The sequence below is a fragment of the Coenobita brevimanus genome, chromosome 93 (assembly GCF_032717465.1).
Source record: "Coenobita brevimanus isolate Jiangsu-jjx chromosome 93, ASM3271746v2, whole genome shotgun sequence".
Taxonomy (NCBI): Eukaryota; Metazoa; Arthropoda; class Malacostraca; order Decapoda; family Coenobitidae; genus Coenobita; species Coenobita brevimanus.
Window position 1 is genome coordinate 43,038,691 of NC_137046.1, and position 20,613 is coordinate 43,059,303.

The 20,613-nt window shown below is 42.8% G+C and overlaps 1 protein-coding gene across 1 annotated transcript in view; it reads right to left on the minus strand.

Moving 5' to 3' along the window:
• The window catches only part of LOC145412583 (uncharacterized), a 449,765-nt gene that overhangs the window by 7,978 nt on the left and 421,174 nt on the right, over positions 1–20,613 (minus strand). The window contains exons 9-10 of the mRNA XM_080282490.1: positions 703–836; positions 147–306 (exon numbers count right to left, since the gene is read on the minus strand). Of these exons, the coding sequence (XP_080138616.1) occupies positions 147–306; positions 703–836 (294 nt within the window). The remainder of the gene's footprint in view (positions 1–146; positions 307–702; positions 837–20,613) is intronic.

Genomic DNA, 20,613 nt, shown 5'->3' on the forward strand with positions numbered 1-20,613 from the left:
AGTTAATTGCTTCTCCAGCAGGGTGATGGTGATGATGATGATGATTGGTAGTAGTAGTAGTAGTAGTAGTAGCAGAAGTCATAATACCATCACCACCACCACATTTCATTTATTTCCTTATGTTCAGGTGAATCCCGCCATCTTACCTGACTGAAGAACATGAGATTTCTGTTCCTCCACAACGACTCCTTGGGCTTTGTCCTGAGTGAAGGGAGTGCGTAGCGGTAGACGACGTGCTCCAAGATCAGCAGGATGAACCCCACGCCAATACCAAGCGTCAGCAGCAGAAACACGCCCCCCACAGTGCTGAAGAAGGGAAGGTATTAAAGGGATGTTTTCTAAGTGCTGTATTCTCATCGTTAATGGAGGCTCCCTAGCATATTTTCCTTTCCCATTTATTTCTGTATACGACACGTCTCTTGTTCCGTTGGATGATTTATATGTACCGGTAATGAATTTTGATAGTTAAAATTTATGAGTAGCATATAAATTGATACTGAGGAGTTATTTCAAAGATAAATTGCATTGGAAGGGATGGTAGAAAATTTGACGAGAATTTTCTGCATAACTAAAAGTCGAGAAAAGGTAATATTCACTCTAGTTTGACTGTGAGATGTTTGGTAGCTGCTTGCATGGAGACAAAAAGTACAGTTTAAGCATGCAAGTTTCTGTTCACCCCAAGAAAATATGTGAGTATGGTACCTGATTTCAAGGGCCTGAGGCTTGTAGATGTCGGCGGAAATACCAAAGCAGGGAAGCTCCCCGTACCACTTGTGTTTGAGGTGGTCCAGGTGCCCCGACGCGAGGTACCGGGCCAGGATGGTGTTGATCTTCACCTGAGGACAAATAGGCTCAGTTAGACTGATTAGGTTGGGTTGGGTTGAGTAGGGCTGGGGTAGGCTAGGTTAGTTTAGGTTATGTTGGGTTGGAATAAGCTGGATTGAGTTAGGTTAGGGAGGGGTGGGTTGGATTTGGTTGGTTTGGGTTGGGTTGAGTTGGGTTAGGCCAAGCTAGGTTAGTTTAGGTTATGTTGGGTTGGAATAAATTGGACTCAGTTAGGTTAGGTTACTTTGGGTTAGTGTTGGGTTGGGCTGCGCTGGGTTAGGTTACGTTATGTTTGGTTAGGTTAGGTTGGTTTAGTTTAAGTTAGATTAGATTGAATTTGGTTAGATAATATTAAGCCTAAATGCAATACTGAGTTGTCCCGAGGCAATGTACCGGATCAGAATGTTGTTGATCCTCACCTGGAGACAGATGTGATCAGGCTGGCTTAAGTTGGAGGACATCTGTTTTTTTCTGATTCTCACTAGCACTAGATGTTATAATCATATATAGAAAATCTGCCCTCGATATGAAAAAATTAAATCATCCTCTGTCTGAGAGCATTCATAGCAATCGGAATATTGATTTTACTTTTTTCAAAGCCTTGTTTATCTCGCTATACCTGTTCCCGGATAATTATTCAGCTGTTGGAGGGCGTCTGCTATTTTATGGGATAGAAATAAACTACGATATGTCTACCCATAGCTGAATATTATCGTCTGGAACTAGTGTGAAGAAAGTATAAAAAGATGTTATTGAATTCCGTGGTGGAGAAAAGGAAGTAAGGAGATGAACTGAAGGTAACACCCCAACACACACTCCAGGCGTTCCCTTCTTTTCCACCAGCGGAATAAGATCGTCGAAAAAAAAGTCGGCTGACTAAAATCGTCTGGATATAGCAAGGAAAAAAGACGTTATTAAATTGCCAAGTGCTGGAGAAGGGAACTAAGATGAACTGCACCTCTAAAACCCCGAGACACGCTGCAGGCGTCCCTTTCCTTTCCAGCCGTTGGAGAAAAGCACACCGATTCATTTGTGGGCACGGGAGTTGTGAATGTGGTTCAAGCATTATCTGAGAGAGCCCTGGGAGCGGCGTGGTCATTAAAGGGGCGATTCTGTTTGAGGCATGGCTCTGTTATTCAGTCTCTCTCTTCCTCTCAGTACGGAAATTGGGGATAAATCTGACTGAGAGAGAAGGCTAAATGTATCACCCAGTCATGAAGTTACGGTCAGTTGTTCGTTTACATCCTCCCTCCTTTTTCTGTCCATCCCTTTTCCCCCTTTGTCGTCTTTTTCAGCCTGTTTTCGACACCGTGATCCATTCCTTCCCTTTTCCCTTTCCTGTCCTCCTCCTCCTTCCCCTCCTCGCCAGATCTTTAATCATTTCCTCATCCTCCCTTTTTTCACCTCTCTCCCATCGTCTCCATCTTTTCCACTCTTTCTCTTTCCTCTTCTCTCCTTATTCATCCTCTGACTCCCATTTCTTCCCTCTTTTCTGTCCTTTCTTCCTTCTCTCATTTTCTCCACCTTCCTTTTCTCGTATTATTTTCCTGTCTATCCCACTTTTCCCCTCCATTCTTCTACCACCCCACCGTCCTCACCTACCTGCTTTACTATGCTTTTATCTAACTTGTACGACACATACTTGGTTATGACCTGCCATATAACAGACATGCTCGAAATGACAAATAGATCCGTTGCTGTTTTGACTTCCAACGTACTGATTCCTTTCACTTCCCATTGCACATCATTGTGTTGCATTACTTTCGTCTTCCCTCTTTATCCTCTCTTCTGTCTCCTTTTTCCTTCCTTCTTCCTCCTCCTCCTCCATCACCAACTCCAAGACATCTGTTGTAGTTCCGGCTCCTTTCTCATTTTTCCTAACCTCTCTTTCCCGTCTCCATGTCCTTCTTCTTCGTATTTTATTCATTTTTCTCTTCTACCTTTCGTCCATCCTCCTATCTGTTACCGTTCCTTTTCCATTCTTCTCTCCTTTCTGTTTCTTTTCCATCACTTCTCCTCTCTCTCTATTCTCTTGATTGACCTTTTTCTTAATCTACCCCGTTATCTGTTTTTCCTCCTACCCTTCTCCTCTCTTCCTTGTAGTATTCTCTACCCGATGCTACGCTTCCTTTTCCTTCTTCTACGCTTCCTCATTTTTCTTGTCGTCCTTCTGATTCTCCTATTTATTTTCTTTATTCTCTTCCTCCTTTCCCTTTTCCTAGGGTACCTTTTCATGCTCATCTTATTTTTCTTTCCTCTTCTTCCTTTCTCCCATTTTCTTTCGCAGTCTTCCTTTTTTTTTCTCGCCTTTTCCTCTGCCTACTTCGTTTTCCCTCTTTTCATGTGTTTCCCTCTCCATCTATCCTTTCCCATCCATCCATCCCCGTCTGTCTCTCTTTCTTCTTCCCCTTGTTTCCGTCGTTTCTCATTTTTCCTTCCTTCCCAGTCTGTTTGGCTTGGTTCTTTCTCTGAGCATCTCCTGCGATTCCTTCTTTCTCTTTTTCTCTCATTACCTTCCTCCTCCTTCCCTTGCCAGCCTTCTCCTTCTCTTCTTCGCTTCCCTTTACTCCTCTCTTTCATCTCAGGTAGTTCCCTCTCTCGTTTCACTCCTCCTTTCCTTTCTTCCATCTTCTTTACTCCTTTCTTCTAATCTTTCCCTCTTCTTCCAATTTCTCTCCTTCTTTCAGCTTTCTCCACCCGTTCTTTCTCTCATTTCCTCTTTCACTCTTCTTTTCTCCTCCTCTCCTTCCCTTCTGTCCGTCCTTCCTCCCTCTCCACCAGTTTTTTCTCTTCTTCACCCCTTCCTCCCCCTCCTGCTTGTCATCTTTCCCCTTTTTCTCCTCATCCTTATTCCTCAATTCGCCATTTTCTTTTGTTCCACTCCTTCTCGTCTTCCCTTTCTTCTCTCGGTATCTCCCTCCTGTCATGGTGGAGGAGGATGAGGAAGGGGAAGAGGAGAAGAAATAGGAGTGGTCACTTTACCTTGGTGTCCTTGTCTGAGGCTTGTAGAAAAAACACTTTAATTATACCCTACACTATTACAAATGACCTCACAAGGATCAGTAGGTCTTCTGCTGCTTGCTTTTGTTTATACTCCCTCATATTGTTCTTCCTTCCTCTTCATTTGTGGTTTCTTCTCTCCTTTCCTTTCGCTTTTCCTTCCCCTCTGATTTCTCCTTCACCCCTCCTCTCATTCTTCCGTTATCCTTCTTCCTGCCCTCTTGCCCCTCTTTCTGCTCCTCCCGTCTCCACGCCTTGTCTTGTCCTTCCCTTTTTCTTCTTCCCGCCTTCCTTTCCCCTCTCCTTCTTTCTTGTCACCTCATTAACTACCTGATCCACGGCTCACATTACACTGGGGCCGCTTCGAGGGTGTTGATGTACGTGAGGAGTGGCTGCGTTCAGTGGCAAGCGATGGTGGTGCTGCTGAGGTGGCGTAAAGAGATATGGCGACCCCACCGTCAAGCACTTGTGTTGCTAGGAGACTGATACCTCCCACGGCATACGAGACGGGGAGAGGCATGGAATCCTGGTCTGTGCCTGGGAGTCCTTTCTCCTGGTCATGTCTTCAACAGAGGATTTCACCTACTCTTCGCCTTTCCATTCCTTTTAAAACGTCAGGGTGGTGGTGATGGTCAGCCATGATGGCTCAGTGGTTATCGCGTTTACCTCCCGGTAACAGGTGCCCTGAGTCTGGGTTTGAGCTCAGCCTTGTCGTACTTTTAAAGTGGGCACTGGAAGTATGTCCCATCATAGGTCGGCATACTTAGCGTTCCTTCAGTTTATACCAGGGACATATGTAGACTAACATTCGTAAACATAGTCGTTACAGCATTTCGTCATTCACGTACACTGCCCATACTACACACACTCTATTCTGATTCATACTTTGCCAGCATGGGGAAGAATTAAGTCTGGCTGTCTCTCTCCTCTCGGCCCTGTTCTGCATTCAAACTCATACGGTCTGATTCAAAAATAGATAATGAATGATCTTTTAATCCTTTAAATGCGACTGCGGCTTTTTCATTTTATTGCTGCCATCTCCAGACGCTTTCCCCGACTTAGAACAGACTTGAACTGAAGGAGTTGTCGCAGTCTCTCTCTCTCTCTCTCTCTCTCTGCGAAATCGAGAGTTTTAATGCAGCCTTTTTTCACAAGATCTCACATAATCATCCAGCATTCCAGTCCCAGTGTCAGAATTTTACATAGTTTCCCATTCTTCTGCTTTTTCCTCACTATTCGATTCCACAGCACGAAAGGCTAAAGAATGAGGGGCAAAAAATACAGCCATGATTTTTGGTCCTAAATATTCGGCGATCAAACGGTTGGCTCCCGTAACATCTCCCTGTACCACCTCATCCGACACATACATACTCTCATCCTGCACTGTGGAGTTTTTGTTTGTTTGTGTGTTAGTTTGTTTTTAACCCCTTTACTACGAGGGGTCTCTCAGATTGCATAAAACTGCCTGGCGATAGCAGGAGCATAAATATATAAGGACGTCATTGTACTGAAGGGATAATCTGGATTTTGCACACTATTCTACATAATCCTCAAGATATTACTTTGGCCTACAGTCTTCTCAGTATTCTTTTGAGTCGATAATTTCCCTTTTTTCCCCTTGTCGCCCAAATTTTCCCAATAATTCACACCTTTGCCTGAAATTCATACCTATTCCATACAATACAACCTCCCCTTTCTCTCTTTTTCACCCCGACACGAAGGAAAAAGAAATACAAGACTTATTATAGGTAACATATCCATCTTTAATCGCATGGTCTTCCCCACTCCCTCCCTCTCTCTTCCTCTTGCGCTCCATTCATTCTTTTTCCTTTTCTTCTTTTTTCCTCTTCATCTCCCCTTCTCCCCTCCTTCCCTCAGCTCCGTATCCCCCCACCTTCCCCTTGTCTTGTCCCCCGTTCCCACTCTTACCCTCCCCCTCTACTCCCACACATCCTGCACCTCTCGCCCACTACCAGATCGCCTGTTCGACTCTCCTCCTTTCCTTCACCCAGCACTATAGTTCTTTTTATGCGAGTTTTTTTTTCTGATGAAGGGGACGTAGAAAAGAGCGCGGGTGATCATAAAGTGGGAGAGGGGAGAGACGTGTCACAGAGGAAGGACTGGATAAAGTGTGGTGGAGGGGTAGACGGAAGGGATGGGAAGTGAAGTGGAAGCTTAATGAGAAGGCTTTTGGTGTTGTATCCTTCCCGAATTGTCCTGATGGAGTGAATGAAGAAGGGGAGAAAGAAAGGGGTAGAAAATATCGAATTACTGAGGGGATGGATGTAAGGAAGAGGGTTTAACATGCGGTGGAGGGAAATACGGAAGAGAAGTAGGAGGCTGGCGAGAGAGCCTTTTGGCGGGGCGTCCTTTGTGAATGATCTTGAGGGAGTGGATGAAGGAGAGAGGATATGGGGAGAAGAAAAAAAAAGATAATTGAGGAGAGAGAGAAGCTAAGAAGACTAGAATTAAAAAAAAAAAAAGAAAGGAAGAGGGAGGGAGGTGAGAGAGCCTAACAGTGAGGTGCGCTACGTGTTTTATTCTGAGAGAGTGGAAGTAAAAGGACGGGAGAGAGGAAAGAAGAACAGTGATTAGGGAGGGAAAGAAGTAATCAAAGGTGGAATCAAAACTAGTAGAGAGGACGGTAAATAAGAGGATGGTGAGACAGCCTTTTGGTGGGGCACTGTTTCTTAATTATCTTGAGAAAGTGGATGAGGGAGAGAGAAGGATGATGGAAGAATAAGTACGAATGTCCAGATAAATGCGGGAATATATGAGGATTCGCAAAGGTGAATCACCTCTCTTGTGAAAATACTTAAGGAATTAAAGTAAAACATCATATGAGGCGTTGCTATAGTGATCCACCTTGAGTGTGAAAATCCATAGGTATGACTGAATGATCGGGCCGCGCCTAGAGATGCTCTGCATCTTAAAAAAAAAAAAAAAAAAAAAAAAAATCGACACGAGGGAAAGAAGGAAGGGAGGCGTGAGGCTGGTGAGAGAGTCTTTTGGTGGGGTGCCCTTCGTAATTTATCTTCAAAGAGAGGATGAAGAAAGGTCCAAGAGAAAAAAAAAAATCGATTACTGGGACGAAGAAGTGAAGTCGCTGAAGGGGAAGAAGATAGGGAAGTGGGTGGTTGATGACAGGGTTTTGGTAGACTGCCATTCATGAATCATCTTGAGAAACTGGTTGAAGGAGAGAAGGAGAGGAAAAGGGAAAATTAAATCGATTATTTAGGAGGATCACAAAATAATGACATGATAATGCTACGTGAATGGTAATAAGGAAGAGAAATGGGAGGTTGATGAGAAGACTCTTTGGTTGGGTGTCCTTGATTCATCCTGAGGAACTGGATGAAGGAGGAGCAGGGATGGGTAAGATGAAAGGACAAAAAAAAAAAATTTCTTCAGAAGGAAGAAGGAAGGAAAGTATGAGTTAATGAAAGAGTATTTTATGGATATCTTTCACAAATTGTCCTGGAGGAGTGGCTGAAGGAGGAAGGGCAATGGGAGGGTAGGGGGAAGAACAATGGGTGAAACAAAGAGGAATTGGGATATACTGTACTGCGGAGTTTAAGGTGAAAGAAGAAAAAAAATTATTGGGAATGTGAGAGTAAGAGGAAGAAAAATAGGTGAAGCAAAGAGGGAAGTGTGATATGATCATAATGTACCAGTACAGGTAGAGGTGAAAACAGGAAAAAATATATTGAGTTTCTTTTGGAGAAGAAAGGAGAGATGAAGAAGCGAGAATGTCCTTGAGCCCCATTGGTAAGGTACTTTTTGTTGATTATTTTGAAGGTGTGATTAAGACAAGGTGAAGGGGAAAAGGAGGAAGGAAATTGGTTACTGAGGGGAAGGTGTAGTGACTAGTGGCATAAAACACATTGAGAGGAAAAGAGAGAGACGTGAAGTTAATGAGAAGGCGGTAGACAGATAGATAGATAGACAGATAGAGACAAACACACATGCTGATAGATAGATAGATGGGTAGATAGATAGGCAGATAGATAGGTAAGTAGGTAGGTGGATGGATAGATAGGTAGATGGATAGATGGATAAATAGCTAGAGAGATGGAGAGATAGAAAGATAGAGAGACAGACACATCAATAGATGTATAAATAAACAGATAGGTATAGATAGAGGGATAGACAGACAGATAGATAGATAGAAAGGTAGGTAGAGATAGATATATAAACAGACTAACTGATAGATGGAAAAAGAAAGGATGAATGATAAGGGAGGACTTTCGAGGGTCTTTGGTGGGATGCCCTTTATAAATTATCGTGGAGAAGTGACTGAAGGAAGGAGGGGCAGAAGAAGCGAGGAGGAGGAGGAGGAGGAGGAGGAGTCTGGATAAATGGAGGCAGAGGGAGGAAGAAACCAATAACTGATGAGAAGACGTAAGCAATAAAGGAAAATGGAGGTTGGCAAAAAAACGAAGGGTCCTCTGTCTCGAAGAATTCCTTTCATATATAAATGTGAATTAAGGAGTGGCTGAAGAAGAGGGTGAAGGAGGAGAAAAGAGAGGAAAAGACTTGCTGTAACAGGGGAATGGGGAATATGAAGAAGGTTATAAGGAGAGGAAAAGAGTGCTGAAAGTGAGGATGGAGGGGACGAAGGAGATGAAGAAAACAAGTGGCATGGGAAAGAATGAAAGAAGGGAAAGGAGATGATAGGAGGGAACAATAGGGAGGAAGATGACTACTGAGGGAAGTAAGGCGGTGAGGAATAAAATGCAGTACAGTGCCGGGAGAGAGTGAGGAAGGTCAGAGGAGGTCGATGAGAACTTTCAGAGCAGGACCACACCTAGATAACCTTATGGATAACGCAGGTCAAGGAGGAGGGGGAGGAATAACAGTAAAAAAAAAAGTTTCAGTAAGATAGAGCGAGACAAAACATACAGATCTTGATGAAAAAAAAAAAAAAAAACGACAGGAAACTCAGACACGGAAAAGGAGTAAAAAAAAAAATAATAATAATGGGTGACAAAAAGAATATGTATAGGGGGGTTCAAAGGCCAGAAAAAAAAAATATTGTAAAAAAAAATAGAGAAAGCAAAAGACGATAGAAAACATAGTGATTCTAACAAGGAAAATTTAGACCATAAACTGAGACACGGAGATGGAAGCAAAACATAAAAAGTAAAGAATAATAATTGAAAAAAATAAAAAGAGGGAACTCAAAAGGACGAAAATAGCAGGTCCTGGGGGGCGAAAAGGAGGAAGATCAAAGAAGACAGCTCGTTTCTCGTCTCCTCCAGGAAATCGTAGTTCCATCTGTCTTCGTCAACACATGCTAGAGAGAGAGAGAGAGAGAGAGAGAGAGAGAGAGAGAGAGAGAGAGAGAGAGAGAGAAAATTAATGATGACAGGCCAGAGGGAGTGAGGAAAGTAAGAAAAAAAAAAATCACTCCCAATAATTCTGTCCCTGACGTCACATTGTCCAAAAGCGTCACACTTATTTACCGTAGCACAGTTCCCTCATTTATGCGTTTACCGACAAGCTTCATATTTTGATTAATGTGATAGAGCTGTGTTTGTTTATGACTATTCATGAGCGAATGCTTTGGCTTTATTTATTTATTTAATCTTTTGCCAACTGTCAGCTTCCAGTGAGCTGTATAAAAATTCTGATAAGGGCATAAATTAATGTATTTTCAATGCTTTTTCGAATGATATAATTATGCTTATACCCATGGAAATAGAGAAGTTTGATCCATGGCCTTTATCTATTTCTTTTTATCACAGTGACCTTAGGATTCACACTAGTTTGTTGATCACCAATACGAGGGAATACAGTCAACTGGAGATGATTCGTTTGATATCCTTGTCATGATAAGCGGCTCATAACTGGAACCCATAGAGCGCGAACGAACAGACTGTAGCAAAAACTTTTATTTTGGCGCAGACGTCCAAGGCTGTCAACTCTGTCTTCGAATATTGTAGAGCTTTACAGGAATAGAGGAATTTGGAAGTGGAGTTCAGAATTGCGAGGGATTAGCTGGTGAATGAATCGATGTGCAACCTAGGTCACAAAGTGCTGTATGGATTTTTTTTTTAACCGTTTGCCTAGCCCATTCATCAATTGTGAAATAGGATTTTGATGATGATGATGATGATGCCGATGATCCATTACCTGACTTTGGATGCTGCCTTGTCTAACTGCAAACGTATACAAAGACATACACGTGCAACTGCAGTAGTGCCTTTACACTCTCTCGAACCCCGATGGAAGCTGATGACTCCTTGCTAAACGAATCAAAGCAATGGAATGGGTTGGAATCTTGCTTATTTAGTTCAAAACCAGAGAAATATAAAGGAATTGCTGAGTATGACTTCACAAAATTTTGCACGTATAGGCATATGTTCCTGACGACATTTATCAGTAACCGGAAAATGGGTCCAGGTCATGCCAAAACTGTTGCACCTCCCTCAAAAGAAAGTTTTAAAAAGTTCGTAGGTAGCCTATACTTCTTGCATTACAATTCACTTAAGAAAATAACCCCTTCGACCTGCAGTGATCTCTCCTAAGATGAATAAAAATACTCTGATGGAAGCAGGAATCAAATAAAACCATCGTCCTCAGGTTGGCGGGGTTAATGGAAGCTGGTACTACCCACTTAAAAAAAAAAAAAAAAAAAAAAAAAAATTTACAATAGGAAGAATAAAATAAATGGGTGTCCTCGTGTTCCGAGATTTACTGTAAGCCGTGTGTGTTAAAAGAAGGCATAAGAGCTGATTGTCAATAAAATATACTCTATATTGTAAGCTTAGAGGAAGAAAAAATACAAAGTTACTGGCGAAATCTGGCTGCTGGTAAATGGCGCGACGTAAGATTCTCGTTAAGATGATGTCGAAGAGAGATCCCCGGGAGGCTGGGAACGTGGGAGAGGCGTGTATAATGACCAGGAGATCCTATATAGATCCTGAGAGAGAGAGAGAGAGAGAGAGAGAGAGAGAGAGAGAGATAGGGAAGAGGGGTTGGAGAAGGGGTAGAAAAGGAGAATGTACGATGAACGTATAAAAAATCGTAAAAAAAAAAAAAGAGAACTAAGTCACACGAACCCTCCCCCCCTTCTCTCTCTCTCTCTCTCTCTCTGTCAGTCAGTACCGGGATCTATCTATATCTTTCTCCTGTCTATCAGTTTGTCTGTCTATCTGTCTATGTCTGTGGATCTGTCTTTCTGTCTATCTGTGAATTGATCTTTCTCCTTGAAAATCTTTATTATTCTATCTTCCTATCTGTCCATCCACACATCTGTCCACCATCCATCCATCATCTATCAGTCCATCCATCCATCTGTTTATCAGTCAGTCAGTCTATCTCTCTTTATCAATCTATCTATCTACCTGTCTGTCTGTCAGCCTGTCTCTATCTATCTATCTATCTGTCTATATCAGTCTATCTGTCTATCTGTTTGTCCGTATCTACCACGTGAGGAAATCCCAGTGACCTGAGTCTGGATCGCTCTTCTGCCTTCCAAGAACCGGCGGAGTCGACATCGCCTCACCTGAGTTATCTACCTGTTTACCTGCTGCATCCTGAGAGAGAGAGAGAGAGAGAGAGAGAGAGAGAGAGAGAGAGAGAGGATGGGGGTGGCTAGTAGGTATGTAGTTAAGAACAGTATGTGAATGGATATCATCAGTACTTTTCAGTCGCTTTAACTGAACTTAAAATTGCCTCCTCCCTATCTTGAATGTTCAGTTGTAGCGGTAGGTTATGACTGGAATATGGCACCAGTCAGGAAGAGATTCTACGAAAAAGGGTATAAAGACGCAGAATGTCTATTTCTGCCAGTGAGATACGTGAGTTAAGCTGCAGAAGACAAAAATCTGAGGAAAAAATAATGGAATGAAAGATCAACAGGTGTCTATCTTCCAGGTACATACATATATACATACATATTACACATCTACCTACATAAATACATACACAAAAGGAGTGTGTGTGTGTGTGTGTGGATCGCAACCAGGATTTTGGTAATGAGGACCTGAATTGTCAGTTTTCTTGAGATACAGGTGCCCGAAAAACAAACTGATTCTGTCTAGATTAATAATATCAAGAAGAAATGTAAATATTGCTAAATAATAAAGCAACCCAGAAAATGATTATTATTAACAGAATGAACGAAAATATAAATAAAAAAATGTCTTAAGGACTTGGAGCGGATTGTTGAAAAGGAGGGGGGGGGGGGAAGGGCTCGCGCTCTCCCTTTGGCTGCACGCATGGTGTGTATTGCAGACATTGCACAAACACTACGAGCCTGGCAAGGTGCTCCTGTCTTAATAGGAAAACTTTCTCCCTAATCGTTGCAGTAAAAGAAAAGCTTGGCAGAGAGAGAGAGAGAGAGAGTTGAACGGCGAAAATAGAGTTAAGAATGGTAAATGCATACGAGAGAGAGAGAGAGAGTCGAACCTTTGAAGTAGACAGTTAAGAATAGAATGGGAAATGCATACGAGAGAGAGAGAGAGAGAGAGAGAGAGAGAGAGAGAGAGAGAGAGAGAAAATTTACACGGATGACAAGAAAGTTTATGCAAAAATGTATAATTACAGAAAACGGAGAATAGTAAAGCGCAACAGAAACGTCAGGTAAATTTAGGACTGTGATATCTTTATTTCGCAGGAGGATATATATATATATATATATATATATATATATATATATATATATATATATATATATAATGTGTGTGTGTGTGTGTGTCTGCATACGCTTGTACATACGTGTGTATCCATGTACCAATTTACCCATCTCGAAACATGTAATGATGATTACTGTAACAACTTTGTGCCATGTATGTGCCATTGTATGTCTTTGTTCATTATTGTGCTTGTAATGATATTTACTTCCATATCTTCTATGCCCTAAGATAATTTTTTTTTTTTCCTTCCCTTATGCACCCCTCCCTGCTTGGCCTTCAGGGACAGTGTTCTCCAGAGTGTTGAGGCTTGTACTGAATGTTAAAGAACCTACCAGTAAATAAAAATATAAAATCAGGAGGGTTGATGTCTTGGTAGTTATATATATATATATATATATATATATATATATATATATATATATATATATATATATATATGCTGAGGTTTGCATGACGTATTCTTAGCAACCAAATTCCATATTCTCATTATTTTCACATATTCAGTTCTAAACAGCTCTTTAATATACTTTAAATCGCTCTACTGCACATATTCCCAGTGAGTCCTAATTATCAGTAGCTGCCATGGATATTCGCAGCAGTTCAGCGTATTCCCAGACTTTCGTTTGTGTATTCTAAGAATCTGTCCTAAGTATTCTCAACAGTTCTCACTTAAACAACCAACAAGTATTCTTATAGCTAGTTTTCCTTACTAATTCTAACAACTCTTAAGCATATATCTGTTAATTCTCAGTAACTCGTAAAGTTATTCCTGTCAGTTGCTCAAAATCTTTTCGGGTACTACACATTTTCTCAGAAACTCCAATAAAGGTTAAGTACAGTTGTCTCGGATATCCCCAGCTGGTGCCCTGTATATTCATCGCAGCTGTCCTAGTTATTCGCTGCAGAATCAGTTACAGCCATAGTCCCAGCAGTTGTTATATATACTGTTGCAGTTTTCTTAGATATTCTTAGTAACAGCACTGGCGTCTCTGCTGCCGTCCTAAATACTGCCAGGTCAAGGTCAGTGGCGTGTGTGTGTGTGTGTGTGTGTGTGTGTGTGTGTGTGTCAAACAGCCTTCGCGTTCACAAACATAAACTACCCTCCTGCCTCGCTGCCTGCCTGCTTTCATGGCTCAGATCTTGCCTTCCCCGCCTGCTTGTCTGTCTTTCTGCCTTCCTTGCGTCCACCCTAAAAGCTTGCCTTCCTGTATGTATCCCTCTCTCGTTCTCTCTCTCTCTCTCTCTCTCTCTCTCTCTACTTTTCTTACTATAGGCCTGCCCATCTGCATCCTGTCTTCCTCTCTGCCTTCCCATCTGCCTGCCTGTCTTTCTGTCTACCACCCCCTCCTTTTGTCTGCCTGCCTGTCGTTTTGCCCAACTGCCTGTCTTCCTGCCCGCCTGCTTGTCTTTCTGTCTACCTGTCCATCTTTCTGTCTAACTGTCTGCATGTTGCACATCCTGGTTGCTTGGGTCTCCTTTATGCCTGCTTACCTACCTGATTTTTGCTAGCCTGTTCCTCTTTGTTTGCCTTCCTGCTTCCCTGTTTGTCTGGTTTCTCTCTTCCTGCCTGCTTGTCTGCTGTCTTTTTCCTGACATTTAAGTTTGACTGTTTTCTAGCCTCCATGCCTATCCTCTTGCCCCCTGCCTATCCTCTACCTCTTGCCAACCCTCTTACTCCCTGCCTACTCTCTCATCCTCGCCTACTCTCTTGCCCCCAGCCTCCCTTCTTACCCCCTGCCAACCCTCTTGCCTCCTGCCCTCCCTCTCACCCTCTGCCTACTCTCTTGCCCATTGCCTGGCCTCTTGTATGCTGTCTACCCTCTCCCCCGGCCTCCCTTTTTCTTCTTGCCTACCAGCGTAATTGTTATTTGCCAGCTTGTCCGACTGCCTTCCTTCTTGCCCGCCTTTCTCCCTTATTTATTTATTTCATTCCTTTCCCATTTTATCTTCCTTCTTTTCTTCCTTCTTTTTATCTTTCACTTTTCTTTCTCCCATCCTTTCTTCTCTTTACTTTCCTGCCCTCCAGTTTTTCTTTCTTCCTTCCTTCGTTCTTTTTATTATGCATCCTGTCATCCCCCCCTTCTTTCCTCCTTCCATGCATCTCTGACTGTCCTCCTCTCTTCTTTATTGCCTGACCCCCTGCCTGCTTACCCTTCTTGCTGTTTCTGTGCTTGCTTCTCTCTCTGTGTCCCTGTCTATATCTATCCTTCCTCTCTTTTTAGTCTTTTTCTCATTCGTTTCTTACCTCCTTGTCAGCCCAACTCCCGTCTTCCTCCCTTCCTCTCATTCCTGCATCCCTGCTTTCTTGCGCTGTTGCCTGACCTCCTGCTTCACTTTTTTTCCCTCTCTGCTTTCATATCTGCCCACCATCCTACCTTATCCTTATTTCTCTTCATCATCTTTCATGTGCCTGCTTACTTCCATTCCTTCCTGCTTTCCTGTGTCCCTCCCTCCCTTCTCTCATATCTACGTGCCTTCTTCATTTCCTTCTATCCTGTGTGCCTTTCTCCATTACTTCCTTCCTATTTGCCTGGCACCCTCCCTCCCTCCGTCCCTGTTTCCGTGCCTGTTTATTTCCTTCGTTTCTGCCTTGCTTCTTGATAGTCTGCCTTTTTTTTTTTTTTTTTTTTTTTTTTTTTTTTTACAGCCCACTTACCTACCCCTCATCCTGCCTGTCTGCCTTCCTCTCTGCTTATATACCACTCAAACTCCCTACATTTCCTGTCTTGCCCTGTGTCCTTTGTTTGACATCCTTCTCACTCATCTTCTTGCCTTTCTCCCTTCCCTCACTGCCTGTATCCTTGGTTTGCTGCCTGGCCTCTTGCTCCACTGTTTTCTGTCTGATTCCTCGCCTGCTGACCACCCTCCCGCGTTCCTTTACTGTGCGCCACTTTTCTTCACCATTTCCCTTTCTACTTCCCTTCCTACCTCACTGCTTGCTTTCCTCTCCCTTCCTGTCTGCCTCTGTGCTTGCCTTTTTACATACATGTATCCTTTCATTCGTCCTGCATGTCTCTTCCCGCCTCCCTCCCTTCATTTTTATCTCCCTCCTTGCTTTGCGTCCTCCCTCCCTGATTGCTTCTCAGCCTTCCTCTCTTTCTTTTGTTCTGCCTGCCCTCGTGCCTGCCTGCCTGCGTGCCTGCCAATCCGCCCTCCCGCACGCCCGCCTGCCTGCCTGCTTTCTTGGTATGGTGGGAGGCACATAAACGAGTGCCCCACGCACGACCTCCCCGCTGTGCCGCCTGGTTTATGCTCAATATCTGCCGTCTTGGTCTGGCCCCGGGACAACCATGGCCTGGCTTGTGCTCTGATGGGTCTGTGCCAGTGGTTGGTCGCTGTGTCAATAATATAAGTACGGTAAATGAAAATTAAATATATGGATCCCTAACATGAGAGGAAATTTTACATTTGCGTAAAATATTGAATGAACAAATTGAAATAGCCTTTCGTTTAGGAAATGGAGGAGAAAGTGATTTTTAAAGGAAATTCACTTTAAAGAAAACGTGAAAATCTAGAGCTCCAAGTACATATAATGGAACTATATAGAAAAATCAGTTGGTACTGAGATAAAGCAAGAAATCGCAAACCTCATTTTATGGAGACTACGTGCCATCTTCTCCCTACCCCTCCACCACACCTCAACTCTTTGCTTCTAAGCGAGAATATTCACGTTTCTCTTCCTGGCCGCCGAAAATCTGATAACATGCAAGTCCCTTGATGCATAGCGTTGTCACGGATACTTTCGCCGAAGCAGCCTCTACCCTTGAGGGAATTAAAAGAACTGAAACGCCTATAAATTAACTAGTCATTTGAATAAGTCCAAAGTCCAAGGAATTGACCTTCCATTGGAACCTGACTGCTTTAGCTCATCCGGGGCTTTTGAGAACCCGAGGGAAAGGAGTGGTAGAAAATAATACACCTTCCTGCAATAGCCAGCAGATCTCCTTTACAGCAGTTCATCTCCTACCCTGATTGATCTCAAAATCATCCATTGGACGGCCTTTTGAGCAAAGTTCCCTGCCTCTCCACCTCACCCTGTTTTTGTATAATTTTTGGAAGTAATCTGCCACACACTGATACCACACTCTGCCATGGTCTCTGTTATCTCTCAGAAAAAGGCATTATACCAGTGAACACACACACACACACACACACACACACACACACACACACACACACACACACACACACACACACACACACACACACACACACACACACACACACACACACACACACACACACACACACACAACTGCACAGAAGCTTTTACGATAACACTCATTATCCACTCGTTTACCATATGATCATTCCCACATTCCATACATATTTACCCTCATTACCCTCATTCACTTTTATAACACTCGGTCGTGCATGCAATACCTCTTTGGGCAGAATCAACACAGTGACGAATCCGGTTATTTATGTGTATATATTGTCTGTTTACTTGCCCTGCTGTGTGGGTGCAATTAATTATAAACCTGTTCTGTGCAATTAACCTATTTGTGTCCAAAGTTCTATATAAAGGGCAAAATTGGACACTTTCAAGAATCAGTCAAGGGAGGAACCCCAAGTATTGGCCCTATGAGCTTCGCGGCCATGAACCGATAGGCGCAGGGCGGTCCGCTAAGTACTGCTCTAGCAATATTCCACGCGCAGCCACCCTGGGCAGTAATGGATTAAGGTGTCTGCGGTGCCTTTCCAGTGTCGCTTGAACCTCCAGAGTTGTCCATCTAACAGGGAACAAATGTCCACCACCTTGCACGTCACTCTTGCAACACAGATATTTCTTCAACATAGCATCGCATAATATAACATAAAATCACGTAGCATTACATCACTCAAAAAATAATCAGAACAGCAAGCATATAGACGGCTACAAACGCGCACCTCACTCTTGCAACACACATACACACACAGTCCTTCAACTACAACATCAACACAAGATCTCCGAGAACACCCGACTTAGGTGGGAGAATATTTGCAGTCCATCGGCATTACCTCCAGTTGAGCCGGATGCCACAACAATAGCAACAGTCATAAGCATCAGGTAACAAGAGGCGGAGGAATCAGGGGACGACAGGGTTCTTGTGAAGGTGTGTGGCTCCATGTGTTGAAAAAAGGAAACTGCTGGGCCTTAGGGAACGGAATATCCTGCTTATGCCCAGAATGAAAATATTACGAAAGGATCATAATATTATGATGATGATGATGATGATGATCGTTAATGATGATTATGATGATTATGATGATTGATGGTAAAATAATAACAATAATAATAATAATAATAATAATAATAGTAGTAGTAGTAGTAGTAGTTATAATAATAATAATAATAATAATAATAATAATAATAATAGTAGTAGTAGTAGTAGTAGTAGTAGTAGTTATAATAATAATAATAATAATAATAATAATATAACCTATATATCATCCAATCCTTTATTGTCCCATCAGGTGCGTGGGGGTTCGGCGCCAGGCTACTCAGTCCAGATAGTTAAGGTGAGAGTACTCTGTCGTTCGATCATGAGCAGCATTATGTGAGCAATGAACCAAAATATCCCTCGTACTTGCACCCTTATGAGCCATATCCGGTTGGAGAGCATTAACAGACTATAACACCAGACGATGATTTGGTTATATTGTGTCCACCCAAGTTACAAATGTTTTTCTGAGTTGCACAACATCTAGTGAGTAGATGGTGGGCGCCCCCTGCCTCCATGTGTATCTCCGTCCCTACTGCCTTTTCTATCTCCCCTCCTGTTACCCTTTTTACCTTCTTGCCTCCATACCATCCTGCTTATCACTCACCTTGCCATGTTACTGATCAATCTCTCTTTGCTTGTCTCTCAACCTACTGTATAATTTTCCCACTCTCCTGCTTCCTTACCCTCCTACATGTTTCCTCCCATCTGTCTACCTTTCTGCATTGCTGTCTGCCTACCCTTTTGCCTATCTTTCTTCCTGCCTTTCTGCCTTCCTACCTCCTGGCCAGCTTTCACACGCGTTCCACCCTACCTTCTTGCTTCCCAAACTTCTTGCTTGCCTGCCATCCTGCCTGACTCATTCCTGCCTTCTTTCTTACCTATCCCTTGTTCAGCAACTTTTCTCCCTTCCCTGTCTCCCTTCCTCTCTCCTGCCTATCTTCTCTCTCTACGTACACGCTTCCATTCTGTACCCTTCTGTCCCGCCATGGTCCCCCTCACCTTGACCTTCTTTCACTTAAATCCACACACAGTTGGGTCTGCCTTTAACTTCCTCTTATTTTACTCATCCTCTTCGCCGTTTCTCAATCTTGCAGTATTTCGTCTTAGTTGTCCATTTATTTCTATTGTTTTTGTATGCTGTTTCCAATCCATTTTTTCTGTTAACCTCGGGAATTTAACTTCTCATTTTTTTGCCTGCGGCGATAGCCAGCAGGTCAATGAGTGGCCAGCGTTCTTCTTCTGCTTCTGGTGGATTTGTTAAAGGGAAGCCTTTGGAGACATAAAAGTGGTACACAGTGTGTGTGTATATATATATATATATATATATATATATATATATATATATATATATATATATATACCCTTAAATATCCTGACTGATTCATAGATACATTCAAAGGAAAAAGCTGCCACAAATTACACTGGACAAACTGAACACAAATATTTCCATTATTTATAACTCACAGTTCGATGACGTCCCTTTCCTTTTTAGTAGTAGTATTGCTACCTCCGGACAATTTATTTAGGAGCAACCCCTCATACTGCACTGGTAATTAAGTCTCAGGGAATCCCTTACATACGATTACGTTTTAGTTTTATCCTTGCTACGTCCAGGCGATTTTGTTCAGCTTAGGGGAGATTTCTTACAGTGCAGGGGTTAACACGTCACTCTGATGACGTATTTTGCATTCTGTTGTTGCTACTATCAGACGATTTTCTTCGGTTCTACAGAGACTTCCCGAACAGGGAGAGTTATGCATCCAAAATTACCTACATCACTGCTATAGGCCTGTCCCAATTTGAATAAAATCCTTTGTTGGTAGCAAGATCAGAATATAAAATTACGACAGAAGGTTGAAAAGTTAAGCAGAAGTTGTGTGTAGGTTCTGAGACCAAATAAACTCCAGGCCTGTCGGGGACGCGCTGACTCTGGTTGTATGTAAATGAGAAAAACGAGAACCTCAAAGCAAGTTATGGCTGTGTTTACACGATGTAAATGTATTTGTTTACCTCGTGGATATAGTACGATCATTCAGGATATGGACTTTACCTTATGGGATACATACGTACACATACACATGCATACATAAACACATACATACGTAAATACAAGCTCGCACATTAAATTTATGTCGTGGATGTAATACGGGATACTGATATTTTTATGGTATTAAAGACACACACACACACACACACACACACACACACACACACACACACACACACACACACACACACACACACACACACACACACACACACACACACACACACACACACACACACACACACACACACACACACGGGAACAAGGACACAGAGACAGCTTCATTTTCAGAGACGCGCCGAGCAAGCTGGTTCATTAATCACGAGATCCGGGTACACCAATCTCTGAATTAATTACGTGCATTAAGTACGGTGGATGAGGGTTCATTCATGGAAGAACTTACTCTGTCTAGCTGCTGTCCGACGTCGCATCTGTTTGGGGTGAGACATCGACGAAAAGATCGAGTGTTTGTGCTCCAGTTCAGTAACGACCTTCCCTTACGTACCCTCCCACGTTGACCATCCACGTTGTTCTTATTATAGACGTGTTTTCGTGAGTCCCTTCCCCCCCCTTCTCTCTCTCTCTCTCTCTCTCTCTCTCTCTCTCTACCAATCTAGACCGATGTAAGCTCACTGGACCTCCTAGGTGCTCGCGAGAATGGATTTTACACCGGTACCATCTTAAATGCTGCCCTTGTTGCTTGGAAGATCAAGTGGTCGAAGCCATGGGAAGGAATCAGCTGAGTCATATAAACAGAGAGAATTGGATAATAAATCAAGTCAGCTATAAATATCATCGTTATTGGCGTACACGATAGCTGTTTCTTCGCCATATAAAAGAAACTGATAACTCGCCATTGTCGCCCTCACAGTCATGATAATGGGTTCTTATC